The 24,368-nt window shown below is 36.0% G+C and overlaps 1 protein-coding gene across 1 annotated transcript in view; it reads left to right on the top strand.

Annotated features, from left to right (window-relative positions):
• Positions 1–1,845: 1,845 nt before the first annotated feature.
• ZNF804B (zinc finger protein 804B) overlaps positions 1,846–24,368 on the top strand; it is a 210,932-nt gene continuing 188,409 nt past the window's right edge. Inside the window, exon 1 of the mRNA XM_032234703.1 lies at positions 1,846–1,953. Coding sequence (XP_032090594.1) covers positions 1,846–1,953 — 108 coding nt within the window. The remainder of the gene's footprint in view (positions 1,954–24,368) is intronic.

Below are 24,368 nucleotides of genomic sequence, written 5' to 3'. Positions count from 1 at the left end.
TACAGTTGGTATAAATTATCCTTAAGCCAGGTAAACTTCCTGATGTGGGTTTACTACCGATTTATTTTAAAACGACGTATAACCGGCACTTCGGTGTTGTTCCAGTCAGCATTTCCTTTCTGTTTAGGCTGCCTGCGCACCTACTTCCCCTCACCATCCTCGTCTTGCCACCTGCTTTTCGGGTTCTCCGGCCACCTTTTCAGCTTGGACACACTGAAGGGAAAGTCAAAGAAGCAGATTTTTGTGACTCGGTGCACCTCAGATAATGTGTGGGTTGAAGTGTGGAGCGTTTCAACCGGACCATTAAAACGGAGGGGGCCACCCAAGAGCGGCTGAAGGGGAGGCGAGTACCGAGAGGGGAGTGATTGTCCGCTGAAAGGGGGATAATTTCCACCTTGTTCAGCCTAGTAAAAGCGCGCGCCTCTTTTCGCACAACTGAACTTCCGACCCCAAGGACTTTAGGGACAAAAGGTTTCAAGCCAATGAACAAGGTCGGGGAGAGCACGGCGACTCACTACATACTTTCCTGCCCAACCTTTCAAGAAATACAATAGATACAAACTTAAGGTAAACTGCTCCAAACTCGATTGCAGAAAATACGACTTCAGCAACAAAGTGGTCAATGCCTGGAATGCACTACCTGACTCCGTTTTGTTACATCCTCAACCCCCCCCCCCAACTTTAACCTCAGACTGTCTACTGTCGACTTCACCCCATTTCTAAGAGGTCTTTAAGGGGCGTGCATAAGCGCACCAGCGTGCCTACCATCCCTGTCCTAATATTCCCTTGTATTCGTATCCATTTCATGTATTCATAATCATGTTCATACTTATATCTGTTATCTTATGCGTTTGACAAATAAATAAATAAGAAAGAAAGAAAAGAAGAAACAAAGAAACAAAGAAAGAAAGAAAGTGTGCGGCTGGGAGTGAGTGACTGTAATGGAAAGAAGAGATTTTCATGAACATTTGTTTTCCCTTTGCTAAGGCGAAGGCTTGTACCCTACCTAACCTTCCCTGCAGTGAAAGGAGAGACTTCGGCCAGTCATCCTGCACCGGTGGCTCCTTCTTCCCAAATGTTTAACTTGGGTGAGATTGGGGAAGTGCAGCTGGGAATGAATGCCTGGCTAGAGCGCGCGCGCGTGCGCGCGTGCACCCTTCCCCTCTCCTCGGCTCCATGCCCGCCAAAGGTGAAGCCAAGTGAGCCCCGGCTGACGCGGCTGAAGGCTGGCGGCGACTCGGCGGAGACATTTGGAACCGAGGGTCCCCCCCATTTTCCCTGCGTCTGTAGATAAAGACCGGCGAGAAAAGAACCATGGAAAAACGCTGTTCCCAAGATTTTCCCCTCAGGATGCCTGTGGTTTCTTAGAACCAGCTCGGGAGAAAAAAGGACAAATGCCGGGGTGAGAGGGAAGAGGGAGGGAGGGAGGAGGCGGAGGCTCAGTGTTGCCCCAATCCTGCCAAGTTGAGCGCCAACGCTCTTTCTCCCCGAATCTTCCAGCGAAACAGCATGTGGACTGGCTTCTCGGCTCCCTCCCGTGCGCTCTTGGCAGCTGCCTCCTCCTCTTCCTCCTCCTCCTCCTTTTACCATCCTGCTGCTGGCAGCAGCAATCCAGGCGCTGGATGAGAGAGGGGGAGAGGCGAGGGGTGGGTGGGAAACGGAGGGAGTAGTGACGGTGCCGTCGGGGCTTCTATTCCAAAGGGGCGCAGAAGCAGCGCCTGGTGACTTTGGTCGCGGCAGCCGCTGCACAAGACGAGTCTTCTCGGTTTTCTCTCCGCCCATCCCGAAGAGCCGGTACCTCGCGGGCTCAGCCACTTGCCAGTTCTTAATTGGGTTCGGACCCGCATGGCGTGCTACCTAGTGATCAGCTCCAGGCATCTCAGCAATGGGCACTACCGTGGCATTAAAGGCATCTTCCGGGGACCACTTCGCAAGAACGGATCTGACACCGCGGTAAACCGCTTATCTTTACCTACTTCTGTCGACGCTATTCGGGATATGTTAAACCTGGAGACAAATATAAAATTGTGGATAGATCTGTCTGGTCCGGACCAGGCTTGGAGGGAATGCATGTTGTGGGCTTACCTGGGAAGAGCTTGTTCCTTTCCCGCGTTCTGATCCTATTGATAGATCTTACTGCCTAGCAGCATGACTTTTTAAAAGCTACTTGTTTTGTTTTGCAAAGTTTATTCCTTCCCTCTTTTTTTTTTTAAAGTTGCTGGACAGCGAAGAAGGAAGGGTAGGCTTTGAGTTGGTTGGTTTTTTCAGGAGGGAAGAGGAAAAGATGATCTGTAGAGTGAAAGGTACCTGGTTTTGATGTAGTGGTTCTATATTGTACAAGCAGTGTGTTTTCCAGAAAAAGTTAATAGGGACTTTTGTGTATAGAAAATTGGGAGCAGAACTGTGCATTGAAAGACATTGAAACCAATAAGAGAATGTTGAGTTGGAAACCAGGTGGTCAGATAGGAGTGTGCCACTGAAAGATGAGATCCCAGAAAGGTAGGATCTTTTCAGAGCCCTACATAAAAACCAGGGCAACTAAAGTAAGGGCAACAAGTAAGAGCATGTAGGCCAGAGGGAATCACAATAAGATTCAGTAGAACTAATAGAAAACTAAACAGATTATTAAAGACCCACAGAAAAGCAGGAAAAAGATAATGAGGCAGCTGCCTTCTACTTCACAAGAGGATTTGATAATAGTCCAGAAACAATATACCGCCTTTTAAGATGTTTGCTGTTTCAGATCTGCCTCTTTTCTTAATTAGTCTGTTCTTCTCTTCCCCTTTTCTGGTGCTTTCTTCCACCACTGGTAAACTTTTTTTTTTTAACTTAAAATAAATTCTCTAAACAATTTTTCAAAAAGCTACCATTCAGTGATTTTGCCTCTGGAAAATCAGGACAAATTACCAGTACCAGATCAAGGTGTATCTTGCCTCTGTATCGTGACACAGAAGTAAGTCCTGTTAAAATCAGTGGAGGTTTTCTCCCACATAACTGAGTCAAGGATTGCTTTGATGTCCAGAATACAATAATAGCTATAAAATGATGGTGTCCACAGCAGAGAGACAGTTCATAAATCATTGTCCAATGTTTAACTAGAATAATTGCACTCATCTAAAAATATTTGTTTGTTTCTGTGGTTAATATGGCATTCCAATTCATTAGGATTGTGCATGTAAATTAATATAAAATAATAAAAGACATGAGTGGATACTGTTTTCAAGTGGACTGATTGCTGGATTATCACTTCATCATTGGAATCCCTGAACAATGATAAAAGGCTGTAATTTGTAGCTGCACCCATCATAATGCACCTTTGGGGGAACAGACATTGAAGGAATAAATAGTGGAAAAAACAATTAAGAGATTAAGGGCACTGACAAATTATGGAAAAGTTAAGGTGGAAGTCTGTTTGAATTTGGTTTAATAAAACTTTTTGGTGAGAAAAAAATAAGGTGGAAATAATTATAATGAAAAAGGCAAAAAAGAACAAAAAAGCTGTAGAATTAAAAAAAAAATTGAGGCTGTACTTATTTAGTAAATTATCAGAATCACCATGAACTAACACCAGGACAGTTAGGATTCAGTGCTAATTACAAGTAGATGGGATATTACGATACATTACAACAGATAACATATCAACATTCCATGCAGAATGCATAGAAACTGAAATAAATAAAAACAATATTATGATAATATAGTTCAATGGTAGGGAACATTTTCAGTAAGAATAGCAATTTTATGCTTTAGCCTAAAAATGCTTAACTTCTGATTTGGTAAGCCATTGTGTGGTCAAGTATTAAAGTATTAAATATAAGTAAAATCTCCTTTTAGAATAAAAAAGTAGAAATAACGTGAACACCAGTAAGAACCAAAACTGGAAAATATGTGAAGTCCAATAAGGCTATGAATATTTAACATCTGTAAATGGATGTGATTTATTCTCAGTTCCACTGCATTCTGTCTTAAGAACTGCCTTACTTTATAAAGTTAGTTTACTATCTTTCTCTTCTGAAAAATATTCTTAAGTATGTGTAGCTCTGGAAATTACTACATATTCAAATTCATGTGTTTCTTGAATTATAAAATAATTTAGAATCCCTACAAGTCAATAGCTAGATAAAAGGGTGGCTTAAAATAAAGAAAACTTCACAATATGTATTTGATTTCATAAAAAGATTTCAATGTGAGCGTATACAAACTGATTACAAATAATATATGCAATGGTCATTCCCTAATATAGTCAGAAAATAGTTCAATATGATACTTTTTAAATTTGTAGCCCAATATGGTTAAAAGTTCTGATATTCAATCTTATAATTATCATTGTATATATGAAACTTTGCAAAGTGGAGATTTAACAAGCTCTTATCTCAAGGATGAAAATGTTGTTATTTCTATTACATATGTTTTAGATTTAACTGACCATTTTTTTTATTCTGAAGATGTAAAAACAGTAGAAGCTCAATTCTGAAGACTTTTCCCCCCTAAGATTTGTTCTATGTTTATGATACTTTAGGGTAGTGTTTTCCAATCTGGTGATCTCTATCTCTCTTAGTTAATAGATAATAGAAGACCTTCAATATAGTAGTGATCAAGGCTGTTTTTCGTAAGTAAGATTTATCTTTGTCACGTTTCTCCTCCATCACATAGCTAGGATTATGTGAAGTGGCATTCACTGAAGCAGCTGGTTTTAAGGAGATACCACCTCAAAATATTGAATATGAATCTCCTAACCACAAGTGTTGAGGTATGATGCTTTCTCCAACTGTTGATTTGGCAGAACTATAGTGTATGTCTTCATTTAAGATTATAAAAACTCAGCAGTGGCTAGTTAATATGTTGTCTCCAATTTGGCATCTTGACTAGTTCAAGTTAACATCTTGTCTCCAATTTAGAGGCAGAGCACCACTTGGTAGAACTATATCAAAAGGATGCTAGGTGGAAACTTCTATCAAAAGATAACCCTGCCTTAAAGCTTGCTTAATGGCTATTACTTTAAAAAAGCAGAAAAATCCCTATAAAATGCTTAGTTTATACATATATATTATTTAGCTTGGCACTTAAATCTTTTCATAGAGACTTGACACATGGGTGCAGAGACTGGAACCAACTTAATGCAACTTATTTATAGATATACACATAAGGCATTTCAATGTTTTGCCATGATAATAGACATAAGGGTTCCTGTTGCTAGCATTATTAGAATTATCAGTGCTCAATAATTTTGGTTAAAAAATTTCAAAAGTCACTTTTGTTCTTATCCCAAGTACCTTTGAGAAGATTTCTGCTCTTGATTTTCAAGAAGCAGAAGCTAAATTTAAAGATGTCTGATGGTGATTATTTTGAAATGATATAAATACTCTTAAGAGGTTGCCTTGCAAGCAGAACTCAAGATATTTCAAATGTCAAATTGATCTCAAAATGTGTTTCTGATTACCACATCTGTATTTTTTTCACCACAGAAAATACAATGAATTGGACATACCTTTCTTTATGTGATAATCGCCATGAACAAACTGTCAGACATTTTAGGATTAACATATTTTCTTTATTACTTTTTAAATATTTTTTTGTTTTGCAAACTTTATCCTGATTTTATTTCATTGGTAGAGGTTGAAAAAAGGATTAGTGAGTTTTAAGATTTAACCTTTGAAATTTCAGTTGAATGGTCTGTATATTTTCACATCAACTTAAATGTTCTATTAGGACCATTAAACGGCCCAATTTTTATGCACAGATTTCTTCATATATTACACTGAATAGTTTTTTAATGTATAATGCATACTTTTTTTATATTTCAGGGGTTCTTTCATAACCGATCATGAAATGTCATTAGGCTTATGATTATGCTTTTAGATATGAGAACACTAATGAATATTTTAAATACCTTTATGAAATTTCATAGCTGAGCGAACAAAAAATATCCAACTGGATATTTATGTGTCATTTTGTTTCCCTGGCAAGTATTTCATACAATAGTAAAAAGGGTGGCTATGATTAATCTACGATTAATGGGATTTTTAGTCATTTTTGCAAATAGAAATATAAATATTTTCTACAAATTTCTAGAATTTGGGGCAGTTGGGCATTTTTAATATATATAAATCTGATACTTATTTGTTTAGGGAAATTGGTTATAATAAAGTCATATATTCAATAAAAATTTAATCAGTTAAATAATTTGATTTTCAATCTCCTTATAATATGAAAGAAAAAAAATCATATTTTGCAGAATTTTGAAGCATGCCAAGATTGGATTTGGATTGGATTTATTACATTTATATGCCGCCCTTTTCCCCGAAGGGGACTCAGGGCGGCTCACAATTCAGTCAGGGAAGGGGGTACAGACAGGGGATAAAAAGACGAACATAACAATACACGATTAAAACACACAACAACCATACCATTCGAGGAGGGGGGCAAAAGCTCTTTAGCCCCAGGCCTGTCGGAACAGCCAGGTTGTAAGGGCTTTGCGGAAGGCCTGGAGGGTGGTGAGGGTTCGAATCTCCACGGGGAGTCCGTTCCAGAGGGTCGGAGCAGCCACAGAGAAGGCTCTCCTCCGAGTAGTCGCCAGAAAATACATATAGAAAGTCTGTACATTAAAAAGTCGGTATGTATACAATGTCCTATGGCAATGTTATATATTAAAGTATGCAGTTATATAGTTTGTGAGAGGAATACATGAGAATGAATATATGTGCAATCTTTGTCAGATTTTAACAAATCACAAAAAGAACTTTGGCAAAAATAAAGGGAGAATCACTCTTCTATAGTATGGAACATGTAAAATTATGATGGAATGAATTTTTGTTTAAAGACATGAACATTAGTTAGGGTGGATATCTATGTTTATCAAATTATGAATTACTTTTCACTTAGGTTCAATAGATACCTTCAGATTATTTCTGGGATTGCTATGAATCCTGATTGCACATTGAACAACTGAAATATATAATACTTTAACATCTCAGTGGCATAGGCTACGGAATAGAATACTAAGCAAAACGGTTTATATTAGCTAGCATATTACACAAACTCTGTTCAGGAAGAAGTGTTAACTAATGATGTTATTAACATTCTAGAGTCATTGCACAATAAAGCCATAGATTCTTCTCTTCTTGTTCCTTCTCTGGCCTCCTGTTCCCCCCACCCCCAAGCAATCAGGAACATCTTTTGAGATCACAAAATTCTAATTTTAGAAGTCCTCATAGGTTATGGAGGAGGCTGAGCAGCATTTTGAGGTTCCAGTGAATCTTAAGGCACCTCCTCAGACATTTGTCATGTTTTCTGTCTAGGGTGGAATGTATTTTAAATAAGCGGTATTATAACTACTTTGTATCAATCAATTATTTAGTTTAAAAGACAATTCCAGGAAGGATGGGAAGAGATAAACATTTCTGTGTCTTCATTGATTTGAATCAAATGGTATCTGGTAGGACTGTCTAATAGTTGGGTTCCTCTGAGTAAGGATGTACTATCAACAAGTGAAATTAATCTGTTAACATTGTATCCAATATCCAAACTATGATTAGCTCAACCACAGTTAGCTGAAATGAACCAGCTCTATAACTCAGTATGTTTAAGTAATGGCAATTAAAGCTAACTTTTTTTATCTCAGGTGGGATGAATAGAGAATATTGCAGTGGCTGCAAGAATATTTGGCTAAATATCACAATGGTTTAGTTATTTGACAGCATCTTCAAGTACATGTTTAAGACAACTCTACAAGTTTAACAAGCATTCTCTTTACATTTAATCAAACAAGTTTATTTGAAATGCCTGGATTTTCAATGAAACATTACAAAGGATGCTTTACTTCTCTCTCTCTCTCTCTCTCTCTCTCTCTCTCTCTCTCTCTCTCCCTCCCTCCCTCCCTCCCTCCCTCCCTCCCTCCATCTCTCTCTCTCTCTCTCTTTCACACAAACATAAAATACATAACAAATTCACAGCTCTATTGTATATTTTTTGAATTGGGAATTAATTCAACCACTTTTTCTTTTGAATGTTTATTCTTACAGAATAAGAAGGATCACATTCTCCAAATCCAATCTCTGTATTTATACACAAGGCCCTTTCCTGAAACTAGCTCATGAATAGAAGAAGGGAACACTGAGCAGATATTTAATAGGTAGCTTCTTTTGAAGGAAGGTCACTGCTGCATCTCTGCATCTAAAGTGATTTATTAATGCAATCATATTTGAGGCAATGTTAGGGCAGCATTACCTCCTTCGGCAGAAGATGATTGGAAAAGACAAGCAGAGGTTCAGCAAGCATCACATTTAGTAGGTGTACTTATATTTGTCTAATTATACTCAGAACCACAGAATTACAAATTTGAAATATCAAATATTCTTCACTTTATCCATTACCTATGCATGTATTCTATTTTATTTTTCTTATATACACTGAGAATATATGCACCAAAGACAAATTCCTTTTGTGTCCAATCACACTTGGCCAATAAAGAATTCTATTCTATTCTATTCTATTCTATTCTATTCTATTCTATTCTACCCTACCCTACCCTACCCTACCCTACCCTACCCTACCCTACCCTACCCTACCCTACCCTATCCTATCCTATCCTATCCTATCCTATCCTATCCTATCCTATCCTATCCTTCTTAAGAGATTCCAAGCAAGAATCTTTTTCTGTCAGAAATTCCTGATTAATTTTGATATATTCATTCCTATGATTTAAACCTGTTGAGTTTATGTTTGCCCTCTGGCTCAGCAAAGGAAACAATTGTTCCATCTTTATGATTCATTACAGTAAACAGTAAAGTACAAAGACATTTCTGCTACTTTTAATTGTCTCTTCTCCAGAATCTGTATAATACTTATTGTCCTCTTTTGAATATGTTCTAATTTATTCAGCAGAATGGAATAGTATAATCAATAAAGGACAATATTTGTAGCTCAGGGTTGAAATAAGAGGTCCTTGGTGCTCTCTGAGCTTGATTGTCTTCATGCAGTCATTTCATTACCCAAACTAGGTAACATTATCAGAATAACAGTTGATAAGGTATCTTGGAAGTCTTCTAGTTCAACCCCCTGGTCAAGTATGAGACCCTATTTTGGACAAATGGCTTTCCAATTTCTTCTTTAAAATTTCCAGTGATAGAATATCTCCAACTTCTGGAGGCAAACTGTTCCACTGGTTAATTGTTCTCATTTGCCAGGAAATTTGTCCTTAGTTCTAAGTTGGTTCTGTCCTTGAAGGCTAACTGAATGCTAGTATGGAGTGGGCTTTTCTTTCAGTTACTTCAGTCAAGAAGTTTGACAGATGAAAATTGATGTCATCTAGTTTGAGTAATGAAACATCTGTAAAAAAAACCAAGGTCAGAGAGCATCAAGGACTCCTCAGAGTACTATAATTTCTTACTATGATATGATTATTCTAACATATTGTCATGTACAATACTGATTTCACATTGTGCAATATATAAGTTGGATTAGTACTGGTGAGATCTAGATTCAAGTCTATACTTAACCAATGTGTAATTGTGTCAATACTGCAATTCTGTTATACGTTAGCCACTTAAGACTCCTGGAGAAAAGCAAAATATATATCTAAAAAATAAATAGAAGTTTGTCTCAGTATTGTTTGTCTGATGAAAGATGGAATTACAGGAGATAATGGCAGAGGTCCTTAAATGACATGAGTTCTGAACATTTGAACTGAAAACTAAAAATGGAATAGTCTGCTTATTATATTGTCCTTCATTTATATAATGAAATGTATACTGCATTCCTCTGTATAAAAGTATTTCTAGTAGATGTCTTTATTTAGATGATGAACAAAAATATAATATAAAGATGACAAATGTCTATGGAGATTCTCAGTCATCCAGGTCATAGTTATCCCAAAGGTGCTTTCTTTCAAATGGCATTTGGACTTTCTTGTGAGGACTTTCTTGTCCTCAGAGTTGCCTTTTGAAAGAAAGCACTTTTGGGACTACAAACATGACAGTTTAAAATGTTGTTAGAAATTAAAAGGGTAAGGGAAGGAGAAAAATCGTGTAGGATACATATAAAAAGAAAATACACAAGACAGAAACCACAAGCAGATAAGCTAATTCTACTTTATTGTAAGGCTACACTAACAAATCTGAAAGTACAGATTTCCCATTTCTCCTTTACATCCCGAAATGCCAGAAGAGTTCCTTCTGAGCTTCAGCTGCACATTATCAGCTGAGGGCTATGCCTTCTGCTACCTGATTGTTCTTCAAGCAGCATCTCTTTGGCCTACCATTATATCAGGGGAAGAGAATTATTCTTACAAAAGCAATAGCTGTACAAAAGTGATGTTACTATGTACTTCTAGAATCTTCAAGTGCAAAGCATTCTAGAGAGTTGGTATCATGGCAAAGAAATCTCACTTTGGAATAGCTCAAGAAGTAATTTTGTAAAAAAACATGACTTTATCTGATCATCTTCCTGATTGTTTAGCTCTGTTACTAAAACTGTGAAGCTGTAGCTTTGCTGCCATTAAAATATACAGGTAGTCCTTATCTTACAACCACAATTGAGCCCAAAATTTTGTTGTTAAGTGAGTTTTGCCCCATTTTATGACCTTTCTTGTCACAGTTGTTAAATGACTCACTGCAATTAAGTTAGTAAGTTGGTTGTTAAAATGAATGTGGCTTCTCCATTGACTTTGTTTGTCAGATGATTATATGAGGACACTGCAACTGTCATAAGTGTCTGAATTTTGATCGCATGACCATGGGGATGCAGCAAAGGTCGTAGGTGTAAAAACAATCATAAGTCCCTGTTTTCAATGCTGTTGTAACTTTGAACAATCACTAAATGAATGGTTTTAAGTCAAGAACTATCTATTTCTGCTTTTAAGAACTGATTGATAGAAAATCTTACATTTCTTAGAAGGCCACAGCTGGGATTAAGGATCTCATATGCTTTTTGCTTGAACAATGATGAAACAAGAGGTTGGAAAATTATAAATGACAGGTTCATATTCAATGGAGAAGAGCTGTTTTGTAATCAGAGGACACACCACCTTATATTCTGTTCTTGATTTTAGGCATGCAAAATGTCTTGGGTCAATTCTTCTGAGTCACAACTAAACTAATTGGAAAGATTGCTGATTGTCAGAAGAAAGGTGATGAATGAAACTGAGTATTAAGACAAGTTGGATTATAATGACTGGACAAATATATATATATATATATATATATATATATATATATATATATATATATATATATATATATATATATATATATATATATGGAATGGAATGGAATGGAATGGAATGGAATGGAATGGAATGGAATGGAATGGAATGGAATGGAATGGTGTAGAATAGAATATTGTTCTTTATTGGCCAAGTGTGATTGGAATTTGTCATTGGTACATATGTTCTCAGTGTACTTAAAAAAATACATTCATCAAGAATCATAAGATACAACACTTAGTGATAGTCATATGATGCTAAATAAGCAATCAAATCATACTAGTAAACTAAATAAAATAATATAAATTGTAAAGATACAAGTAAAAAGGTTATAGTCGTAAATGGGAGGAAATAGGTAATAGAAAGGATGAGAAGAATAATAGTAATACAGTCTTAGTAAATAGTTTGACAGTGTTGTGGCGATTAGTTGTTTAGCAGTGTGATAGCATTTGGGAAAATCCTGTCCTTGTGTCTTGTTGTTCTAGTGTGCAGTGCCCTATAGCATCATTTTGAGGATAGAAGTTGAAACAATTTGTGTCCAGGATGTGTTTTTTCTGCAGTTCTGATTATCAGTTGAAGTCTATGTCTGCCTTGGTTAGTTGCAGAGCCAAACCAGACAGTTATAGAGGTGCAGATGACAGACTCAGTAATATACATACATACATACATACATACATACATACATACATACATACTTACTTACTTACTTACTTACTTAACTTACTTAACTTACTTACTTACTTACTTGCATGCGCGCGCACACAGACACACACATATATATGGTCAAGAATAACATTTCAGATGCTTGATTTTGTTCCTTTAATTCTGAGCATCATCCTTGCTGAATGAAACATGTTCCATATGCAGAACTGTAGGTTTTATAGGTTGTAAAGTTCTCGGAAGATTGCTTATGGCCATGAATTTATTATGTTGATCACTGGGTTATCTAGAACTGCCAAAGGCTTTCTCTCTTTTATCGGCAATGACTATATTTAATAGTGCCTTGCTACAAAACTACTTCAGCTAGTGATCTTGCCAAGCTTAATCAGTTTCACAGGAGTGAATTTGCTTGAGGTCATGCAGTTCTATGGATGATTCAGCAGATGGCCCTCCCTTCTCATCCCTTGATCTTGTGCTATGGGCTACTTGAGGCCTTTCCGTTCAGACGTAAAATGAAGTTGATTTTAGTTACAATGATTAAAAATTATTTCATATTTCTGATGGTATATGGAAAACTAAACTTGTAATTCCTGGCAGGCATAATGTATATTCTTTCATAAGGTTTTCTTAAAATTGCAGTAGAATATAGTGTTTGCCTCTTCCAGATACTTATTTTATGAATGATATATTGATTATATTCCACATCAAAGATAAGATTGCTTCAGTGAAGGTCACAATGTCGCCCTCCTGCCCCCCTTCAGTAAACTATTTCATAAAGGATTCATAAAATTTCCTGGGATTCTGTCCTAGGATTTCTAATAAGATTTTCAACACAAAAATTGATATGCTATCATTTATCAAGGGAACAATAGGTTTTTGTAGTGAAAGGCTTTATATCTATTTTTACCAGGTTGATTAGGCTGTAGATCTGATAATACACAAATAAGTGAAATCAGTGGTTTAGAAAATGATTAAAATGGTAAAAGAAAATACTTCTCCTGTCAAGTCTACGAGATGCCATTTTTCAATAAAAGTTATAAAAATGTGCACGAGTTAGAATAAGCTGATTGATTTCAAATGCATTTGAGTTACAGTACGATATGGATTAGGATAGCTCATTTTTTTCACTGCTATTTTATTTTATTTTGGCAATATCTATCAGTTATGGAGTTTATAGAGAATATTTATCCACCTGCAACACAAATCAAGTTGTAGAAGCTTTCATTTGAGGGAATGCTATTTGCCAGGAACATGGATTGGTTCTCGAATTTCTCTGTGTGCAGCCATATCCACTCCAGTGAATTCAGACTTTACATAATAGATTCAGAGCATAAGAAGACTCAGTGACTTCAGTAATCCACTCTGAATTTAAGTAGTAGTTGATTTATTCAGGTTATTTTACATAGTATCTTTACTAAAAAATTTATAGGAGCGGTGAACTATATTTTACTTCTTTGCTATTTTGTTCTCAATTCACACAACATTTCCTAACCTGTCATTCTGGCACAATATCTTTTATTAATTATTATTTTTTGTTTTCATCTTGCTTTTATGATTTTTATTTGGGAAAATTGTTGCTTTTTTGTGCTGCTAAATATTATTGTGCAAATTATTATGGACCATAATTCACACATTTAATCTTCTGGTAGCAGGAACTTCAGCCACAGGGACAGAAAATTGATCTGCAAGAAGACCAAAATAAAGAAGTGAGCTATGCAACAATCTTTATATAAAGAGGAAAAGATGATTTATTGATTAATCCACATCTGCTGTAATTCTTTAAGGAATCTGCAATCTTAGGTTCAGGTAACACAGTTGAATTATTATCTCCCAAAATGCATCTTTGTTTTAAATCAGAGGTGTCAAAGTCAAAGATTTCATTGAGGGCAGCATCAGGATAGTGTTTGACCTTGGGGCGGGCATGGCAGGAGTGGGCATGGTCAGTCTGATACCACTCGTGTCGTGGCACCTGTGTTGGGGCACCTGTGGTGGCCTGCGTGCTGTGCCAGTGAAAATGGGCTCATGAGCCCTGTTTTTGGCTGTGATGGCCTTCTGAAACACTCTGCCAGTGAAAATGGAGCTCAGGATTTGCTGACAGAGGCACCGTGGGCTGGTCCTTTGCTGTTTCCAGGATGGCCCTGTGGGCCAGACCTAAGCACCAGGAGTGTGACATCCCTCTATTAAGAAATGCTACACTTTTGCCCATGAAATAATTTCAATCACCTTTTACCCTCCAGGAGGAGTCTAGTTAACAAATGTTATTAAAAGGATATACACTTTTGGAAGCCTCCACTTAGTTTATCAGATACATGGAGCAGTAGGCTGGTGCAGGACTTAAACAGGGATAGGATGGGGCAAATATAATAAAGTGGTTAAGTAGATACAATATGAAAGGTAGAGGTAAAAAAAATTACAGGTATGTTATGAATTCAAACTGTAATGTATAAAAAATGGGTTTGTTGAGACCTGCTGAGGTAGCCTGAAACATTTGCTTAATCATATTGTTGAAGCTTCTTTATCAAGAATGGCTCCCTTGAGATCTTTAATGGAATGTCCTGAGAGGCTACATTGCTCTGATATACTTTGTTTTGAGTTTTGATCTCAAACTTGGGTTAATTAATTCTTTTGTACCTAGTCTTCCCTGTTTGTTCTATTGACTATCCAAAGAGACATTTCTGACAGATGATAGCATGTAGTTGTTCAGCCTTAAATTAGAATGACCTGGACCTGTTAAAAATTCACTGCAACTGTATGAATTAAAGGAGCCCACACAAGCACATAATGAATATTTTACTTTATATATTTTCTTACAGAACTCAGATTACTGCTTCCTACTCCCTTCATGTTTCTTTTTACTCATTGCCTTTCTCTTATTGAATGTTTTAAATTCCCTATGGTTGTTAACTGTTTAAGATGTTTATATTAGCTTGTAAACCACTTGATTAAATTATTGAATACCAAGTATTTTGATTGCCTGTAAGCAATTAGCCTAAAATACTATTTAACAAATTGAATTGATTGGTTATTTTTTAATATTCAGAATGCATTATTTCTTTTAATAATTGATAGTGTTCAGCAATTCTGTACAAGACTCCAATATATTACTTGACAAAAAGCTCACATTTTATATAATTAAAAAATAGTTCCTTTTATGTGCCTAAATCTCTCTACCTTTTAGTCTTATCTGTTAACATGAGGATCTTAGTAGCTTGTGAGAATAGAGAAAGGCCCCTTTATGTTCACTATCCTGTATATATATTTGTATATAACTATCATGTCTCACTTAATTTTATAAGTTCAACTGTTAACAAAAGTTGTTGCTTCTCTTCATAAAAGAGTTACCCTATTACATAGAGATTTTTTTTTATGGCTTAGAAAAATATATTGTAACAGTGGTTCCCCTTTTATCAAATACTATGTTTGTGTGAAAATTGCAGTGATTCTGATTTATTGAATTATACAAGCAATTCTTAACTTTTACTTAATGTGTTCTTATATTTAGTCACAAAAAGGTCAGTAAACATTGTACTTATGGCACACTTCAATATAGTGTACAAAGAACACGATAGCCAAAAAACCCGGCAGGATCAGATATTTTGTTAGAATGATGAAAACAGCATTGTTGTATTGAATCACAAATTCTGCTCTGATGTGTATGTGATGTCACAATGCACATACAAAAGGATAGGATTTATGTAGTATTAGTGTGATAACTGCCTTATGTATGCCTTTGTCTTAAGTCTAGGCTACATTAATTGGTTGGTTCCTAAGTTTCTCATAGATATGTGGAAGAGACACCTTTAATCATGTCTCTTTAACTAAAATGAATTAACTTGATTTTTTTAAAGAAAAATATTTTGTGTGTATCTCCATAGATCCTTAATTTCCTGATCCTTCTCCTTAATTATTTAGAAAAAATAGCTGAAAATTCATTCAGCAATTTTTCATCTTAAATGATATCTTGCATATAACAGAAATGACTGCTTATATATACCTGATGGACACACTATCCTAATGGGATAAACTTGGTTTAATTTCTTCATTAATAGAATCATAAGACATTAACAAGGCATGCTTGTAGAAATAATCTTTCTTGTGGTAGCATAGCATTGAAAAACTGTGTTTTATAAAAAAGAAAAAGAAAAACTGTGTTGCGAAAATTACTTTTTGGGGTTGTTGGACTGTGAATCTCTTTTAGATCAAAAATGTGTTGACAAGAAGTCAACTTTGCTGGTCAGAAATGAAGAAATATATCCTGTCACGCATCCATATTGATTACTTATGTTCGCAGGGGTTTTGGATAATCTCTAGCTAAAATTCTGTACAGTTCGGTGAACCCCCAAATCCAACTCTTGACAGCCCCCCCCATCCCACCCCTGCCAAGAGTCCCCATGTGGCCCGTTTTGGATACAGGTAAGTTCAGAACATGCACAGAGGCTCAGCGAGGATGAAAAATAGGCTTACTAGAAGTTTGGAAAGGTCAGAAACAGGCTCATTTCATTTCTTCCTCCCCTTTATGACAAAGAACAATATTCTGAAGTAATTTAGGAAGAAGAATGACTTTTCTAAAATTTCAAGGTGAGCTTCAAAATGGGGTAGATTTAATCCTTTCCCTTCTCACTTCTGGGCCACAGTGTTAAGCACATAAGAAATATTTATAAAAATAAAATATATATCTTTAAAAAAAAATTATAAAGAAAATTCAGTGATACTATATTTTCTATTGAATATACAATATTTCTAGGAATCTATATTAAAAAGATGAATAGCATGCCTTTCAATGAAATAAGATATTCCGAAAAAGCTCTAATAGATTTCTGATTTTTTTTGCCACCATAGACTAACATGACTGTGATATGATATGATATTATCAATAGCAAAGAAACCAGTTTTCCTATCAAAGTTCATCTTTCATTCTATGAACAGATTTATGAATATATAACTTTGACTGTGTTCACTGACATGTCTAGTGCTTTGATAGAATGATTTGTTTTAATGGTTTGTTTAAAAACCTCTAGGGGGAACCCCCCCCCCCCCAAAAATATAAGATGTCACAATTTAAGGCGCTGTTATAGGGCACTTTGTTTCCCACCGGAGGGAAAAAGAATGCTCTTTTTAAGATCACAAATGAGCATTCACATAGTTGATTTGTTGAAACGGAGCTTTCTAATCATGAAACTAATAGAGATACATTTTGAATGCAAATTGGTTTTTTGCAAAATCATTTCAAAGGGAAGGAAATGTCTGAATAGCTTTTGTTAAAAAAAAAAAGACATGTACATTAGTTTGTAATGGAAAGGATTGAAAATGCAGTTGTTTCTTAGATGCACATATACAAGATGTATTCATCCATCCTAAAATATATATTATTATTTTACTCAAGATATTTGGGTACCTAGGAAAACTAAATATCTTTCTTTTCTTCTGCAAAGGCTGTTGATTTGATCCATGATATGAAGGGAGGTGCAGTGGCTTAGGGCTAGGATGCTGAGCTTGTCGATCAGAAGGTCTGCAGTTCAGCGGTTTTAATCCCTAGTGCTGCGTAATGGAGTGAGTTCCCATTACTTCTCTCAGCTTCTGCCAACCTAGCAGTTCGAAAGCACATAAAAATGCAAGTAGAAAAATAGGAACCACTCAGTTTCATCCTTCAAAAAATCCATACAAAGCTGACTGATTTGAAATAATATCTCCCCCTGATGCATGCCCACTAGTGACATCCATTTACAGGCAGGGGCCTCACCTGCAATCCTTCTGCATCTAAGATGCTTGATCCTAAGCATGAAACACTTCAGTATATCAGTAAAGTTCAGCTTAGCCTTTTATAGTTTAGAAATTTCTCAAAAGGTTGATCAGTTCCATAGCAGACTGGTACATAAACAAGAAGTCCAAAGTCTGTCTCCTTTCCACCTATGATTACTTCTTTCACTCCGTTTTCAGATTTACAACAATAAGACACATCAACTTTTTCTTTACAGTGAGTTATTGCTCGAACTTCCAACTGGAACAGAAAAGTCAGATCTGAAATGAATTTGCTGTGATTGTATGGATCAGCCCGAAATAAGATAATAGCAAAAATCTCCTGAAATAGATATACATGTAATCCTTGACTTACAGTAGTTCATTTAGTTACCATTCAAAGTTACAACCACACTGAAAAAAAGTGACTTATGACCATTTTTCATACTTACGACCGTTACAGCCTCCCTATGGTCACATGATCAAAATTCAGATACTTGGCAACTGACTCATATTTATGATGATTGCACTGTCCTGAGGTCATGGGTTACCCTTTTGCGACCTTCTCACCAGCAGTCAACGGGGAACCCAGATTCACTTAACAGCTATGTTGCTAACTTAATCACTGCAATGATTCACTTAACAACTGTAGCAAGCAAGTTGTAAAATTGGGCAAAACTCACTTAACAACTGTCTAGTTTAGCAACAAAAATTCTGCCCTCAATTGTGGTTGTAAGTTGAGGACTACCTATACTCATGAAAGTCAAGGTTAACTCAGAAGAATATGCTCAGATTTCTATACCATTTCTCCTGTTTTAAATTCCTGATATTGAACCTTAGTTCCCTTTTGAAGTTTCCAGTCATGATGCTAGAGTCTACTTACTGACAGCTTTGTTTAACTTGATTCTTAGTTCCATCTGTAATAAATTGCCCTGCCCTCTGCCTCAGTAACTTCATCTCTACTCAATTATTTACAGTGTTGTCCTACTGGTTAAGTTGAAGAAAAAATGAAATAATAGATTTTCAAATTACATTTGGGATATCCAGTATATTGTATGGCTGTTGTATGTAAGAAAGTGGCATTAAAAAAAAGTTTAAAAAAATGAAACATTGAAAATTTAAGAGCCAGCATATGTTAAAATATTCCTGAAATATATACTTAATATGGAAAGTTAACAGGATTCATGGACATTATTGAAGAAATATCTCTTTTTGCAGGCATGAATAATACTTCTGAATATAATAGGGAAAGATGATTAAAGTTATTGCAGAAAATAAGTGAAATCCTTAAAAGTGAAAAGTTCTTTTCTATGATGGCTAAAAATGGTGAAGAATATACATTAACATGTTTTTTACAGACATCACAAATTCCTTTTTATATAGAACAATATGCATTTAGAACTACGTTATCAGTTTATTAGTTCTGATTCAGCAGTAACTGAAGTTTATGTAAATTCATCATCATTAAATGACTTCCTTTGAATTAATGACATAGGATTATACGGTATCTCTTTACCAAATCATTCAGTAAAAAGTGGATATTCTGAAATCTCAGCTTTAGGTAACAAATTCAGTCTGCTTCACCACAACAAAGGAGCTAAATACTATAATTTTCATGGTTGACAAAATATGTAAAACCTTACAGTATTTTTTTTAATAAATCTCTTTCTTTTAGACAGTCAGGATAATTCTAACAGTCTAAATTCTGTGAAGCAGAACAAAGAACCCCAAAGCATTAACTATTATAAAAGGCTAGCTTTTTTGATAGAAAGCTCAAGTTGGCAAACTACATTTTTAATAATTATGTCAAAAAAATTTCTCATGGCTAAATGCTTTTTCTAAAACATTTGGAAGGGGTTGCTTTTTCTCCAATAATAATTATTAGCAGTATTATTTCTTAATTTTTTTTAAAAAGAAAATATTTTGCTGACATTGCATGTACTGTTATTACCTTTTTGCCTTTTCATTTTGAAAAATTGATTCAGAAAAGTGCAATCAAGTTATATTTATAGTCCACATATTACTTGCTTAACAATCTTAATTGTGACCAGAATTTCTGTCACTAAGTGAAACAGTGATTTGGCAGAACATTTCGCAACCACCCTGCTTAGTGATCGCAGTCCTGGTCATTTAGATGAGGACTGCTGCTGTTATGTAAGGACCTCACACTTTTCTTGCTCTGCTGTTGTCATGGCCCAGTCAGATTCTGAATCTGAATCAAACCCGAAGAAGTTGCTCCAAGTGAGTTTGGAGAATGTGAGCCTCGGGAAAGACAAAGTCGGGAATCACATAAAGCTGATCAGACACAGGAGCCACCAGCTCAACTGGAAAAGTCCGAGAAGGATGACATAAGGCCTCCCAGTCCCCATCCCAGACAAGTAGAGTAGAATAATGAATGTTTATTCCTTGCCAATCAAAGGAGTAAGCTTATTTATTTATTTATTTATTTATTTATTTATTTATTTATTTATTTATTTATTTATTTATTTAATTTGTATGCCGCCCACTCTCAAAGAGACTCAGGGCAGCTTACAAGTAAAAAAAGGGAAGGGAAGGACATACAAAAACAAGACAATGATTTCTGATTAGTGACAGCCAGCTGCAGCCTTATTTAAGAAACAGCTCTCATGTAGGGTCTTTACTGAAAACAGTGTCTGACTTGAAGTTTCAGAGATGCTTTTTTTCCAAAGTCAGCTGGACTTTCTTAATTTTTTTCCCTTTGAAAACATTTGCTTCTCATCCAAGAAATTTTGAAGAAGCTTCTTGGATGAGAAGTGAAATGTTTTCAAAGAAAAAAAAAAACTCCAAGAAAGTTCCAGTTGCCTTTGGGAAAAGCATCTGTCAGAGCTGCCACCTCGAACCTATGCTCTATTGTTGCTTGGTACCAGTCTGCCATGGACCCTAAAGGGAGGGTGGAAGGGAAGGGGAAATGGAAAGTAATGGAAGTAAATGCATCCTTCCAAGGCTGCATTTCAAGGTCTCTCCATTGCAAGAAGAATGCAGCTGCAATCTAGCCTACGCCCAGAGGGATAATTTCAAAAAAGCATCTTAAAAATTGATTGGATGATTTGGGGGTGGGGGCAGCAATGGGAAATTCCCAAGAGGAGGAAAGTTACACTTGGGGATTTGGCACATGAATTACAGTTCTGGCTTTGCTTCATTGCAATTCACTTGACTTCTAATAAAGATATGCTTTTTGCAATACATGGAGCCAAGGATCATTTTACTTATGAGTCTTAAGATAAGGCATGTCTGACATTACCTCTGGGACTGCAATGACCTGGATGATTGAGAATCTTCATCAATGTCGGGACTTGAAGCTTGTGTGTGTGGATTCTAATCACAAATCCTTGACCTTTAGACTCCATGACAATCTTGATTCAGATTGTTAAAACTTGGACTGACTCTAGATGCAGCTCTTATTTCAAAGCAGATCTTGCAAGCAAGACTGATTCATTTATCTTCCTTTAATTCATTGTTAACTCTCCAACTTTGAAGTAACACTGATAATCTCCCAAAAAAATGCATGTGTAGGTGTGTGTATGTGTGTGAAGCTTGAAGCAGGCAGCCCACCTCCACTTCAAACTCTCCACTAACCTATCTCTCCTCCAACTCTGTCCTTTTGATTTCCCTGTACTCAGCTATAACATCTGAACTGACTGTTGTTTTCTTCCATTGCTGAGAGCCAATCTGGCTGAGACAGCAATAGTGTTTAATGAAGACTCTGTGAAAATTCAATCCTTATTCCTGAAAATATTTTATAAGATTGGGTGAAAACATTCTAAATAACATCCATATCCTCTCTTGAGAACAAAATAACAGCCAGAAAAATACATTTTCCATAACAATTTAGAAAACAATGGGTATCCTTTTGTTTTCTTTCTAAACTTTCCTGATTATAGGTTGCTCTTTTTGAAAGTAACTGATGCTTAAGAATCACTCACAGATACTGAATTTAACCTGAATTTATTTGTATTTTCATCCTATACTCATTTCCATTTTTTCATCTCAATAGAGCTGAGAAATACCATTGTTGGTAATAAGAAAAGCAAATTGTTTTAATGCAAGTTAAATACTACTTCCTAAAATTCAATATTGTCTGTGAGCATTTAACATAACATGATATTGTTTTTCACTTCATATTATGCAGTGATGATAAGTAAAAGCAGAACTAGAGCAAATTAAGGAATTCATGTTTGGATATAAGTATATAAATTCAGGAAGGAGAAGAGATCCGTATATTTTACAATCATTTTAGGTCATTATGTTGATCTGGCTGTACACAGGAAACCCATTCATGTTAAGTTATGAAGCAATGTACAAACTTACATAATATCTACATCTAAATTCTACATCTAACAGCAATTGTCACTATAGTTTTACAAAATTATCAAGAATAGTGACATGTCATACTGATTTGCAGAGGCACCAGACCGTGTAAATGCTAAAATTCTAGTTATTGAGCTACATTTGAAAATGTTAAATGGAATGAATATACCAAAAAAGCCCATAAGTCAAATGTTGAAAATGAGTTTTAGTACTAACTCTTATCTCAGCATACAAATATAAATTGCTCTCCAGGGAAGAAAAAAGTTTGAACAGTAGTGCAAGTTCATTAGCTTAAAAGTGCATCTACATAGGGCTCATCTAGGCAGTTGCTATAACATGTTATCTTTTAAGTCTAGGAAATTATGTTAACATAAATTGTACAAGCCCCACGGCTATACTTAATATGCCTCCACAATAAGACTGGGAGTTGTTGCTATCCTTGTACTTTTATTGCAGGACAGTTTCAGGGTAGCAATTGGTAGATTTCCTGCTGTCCTTTCCTTCCCACCCATCATTAGTTCCTTGTAGGAAAAACAATAATTAACTGAGGTCTTGAACATATGGCAGGATAAGAATGAGGTTAGAAGACTTGGAACAATATAGATTAATTATTTTCTTTAAAAAATCAGTTTTTAATATTTATTTTTTCCTAAACCAAGCATTTAACCATTGAGATTTGGAACATACTCTAGATACCTGTTATTCCCATAGCAAAACCCATCAAGTCAGCAGGATCAACACCAATATTTCATTCACATGTGAATGAAATGTTGTGAGAAGCCTAGCCTATCCTAGTATAGTATAGCATAGCCTTTATCATCAGATTCTGACAGCCTAAGGATAGAAACTACTTTTAAACCTATTTGCTCGGCTGACTATGCTTTGATGTCTTCTTCCCGATAGTAGAAGTGGGAAGAGACAATGACACTATCTTGCCACTAAATAGAAAATACGGTTTGGACAGGGGGCATTGGACTTTGCAAAATTTACTTCAAGGGAAAGGTGCAACTGCTTTGCAATTGATTGTTCGTTCCTTACTTGTAGCTAACAATATACTGTATTTTTAGGAGTATAAGATGCACCCTTCTCCCCCCCAAAAAAGAGGGTGAAAATCTGGGTGCGTCTTATAGACAGCATTTTTGGCCTACCGAAACCCTATCCCCTTTTCAAAAAATGACATGCAGAGGGTTTGGGAGGCTTGCAAAATGCTCCTGGAGGCTGGGGAGGGCAAACATGAGCAAAAAACAGGCCATTTTTTTTGCTCATTTTGGCCCTCCCAATCTCCAGGACCACTCTACAAACCTTCCAAAGGTCTGTCATTTTTTGGTCTTTTTTGCCGCCGCAAATCCCCAGGAGCACTATACAAGTCTCCCAAAGCTCTGCATGCCCTTTTGTTTTGTGCAAAAAATTTGTGCAGAGGGCTTGGGAGGCATGCATAGTGCAAAAACTTTTTTAAAAAATTTACCTCTTCAAAATCATGGTGCGCCTTATACTCCGGTGCGTTTTATAGTCTGAAAAATACCGTGATTTTTTCTGTTCTTAGACGATTAAACGAGAGCAAAAGAGAAGTGGCACAAAACATAGGAAACAGTGGGATTTAATTTAGATCAGAGATATTAAGAATGACTGCAACTTTTCCCACCTGACTCCCTTCAGATATGTTTGATTCTGCTTCTTGTGTATCCTCTGGCTATACTGCTGGGGAGTGATAAGAATTGTAGTCCAGCATATCTAGTGGGCACCTGGATGTGAAAAACTAGGCTGCAGCCATAATCTGTAACAAATGCATTATTGTTGTTTACAGTAAAAATGAACATCTGCTGATCATTTGGAATGGATAGCTCTGTTGCAATGAACCCTAATAAACTTCATTTTTTTCAATATGAAGCATGCTATCTTTTAAAGCAAAAATACAGTTTGTGTCAAGTAAAAATTTCACATTTCTGTCTTTTAGCAATTTTTGAGCGATTATGAACTTTGTTTAGATATTTTAATAACATTTGATGTTTTGTTTTCCACATTGTGTCTTTTTTTGAAGTTGCATGGGATGAGGTCAGCCATTTAATAATTTCCTACATGCCCTTCTGTTCACGTTACAATTAGAATATAGAACATAGAATCATAGGGCTGGAAGTGACCTTAAAGGTCTTTTAATCCAACCCTTTGCTCAAGGCATGAGACCTTATGGCATCCCAGTCAAAAGTTGCCAAAAGATTATTTTTGACAACCTCCTGTGATAGACCACTCACAGTTCTTGGAGGCAAGCTATTCACTAATTAATTGTTCTCACTGTCAGAAAATTTCTGCTTTTAGATTGCATCCCTTTTTAACAAGGTTCTACTCATTACTTCTTGTCCTCCCCCCTGGTGCTTTCGAGAATAAGTTAATCACCTCTTCTTTGTGACAGCTCTTTGAGTCCTGGAACACAATTATCATGTTCCCC

The sequence above is a fragment of the Thamnophis elegans genome, chromosome Z, assembly GCF_009769535.1.
Source record: "Thamnophis elegans isolate rThaEle1 chromosome Z, rThaEle1.pri, whole genome shotgun sequence".
In the NCBI taxonomy this organism is placed as follows: domain Eukaryota; kingdom Metazoa; phylum Chordata; class Lepidosauria; order Squamata; family Colubridae; genus Thamnophis; species Thamnophis elegans.
Note: the sequence above shows the minus strand (reverse complement) of the source record. Positions and strands in the feature narration are given on the sequence as shown.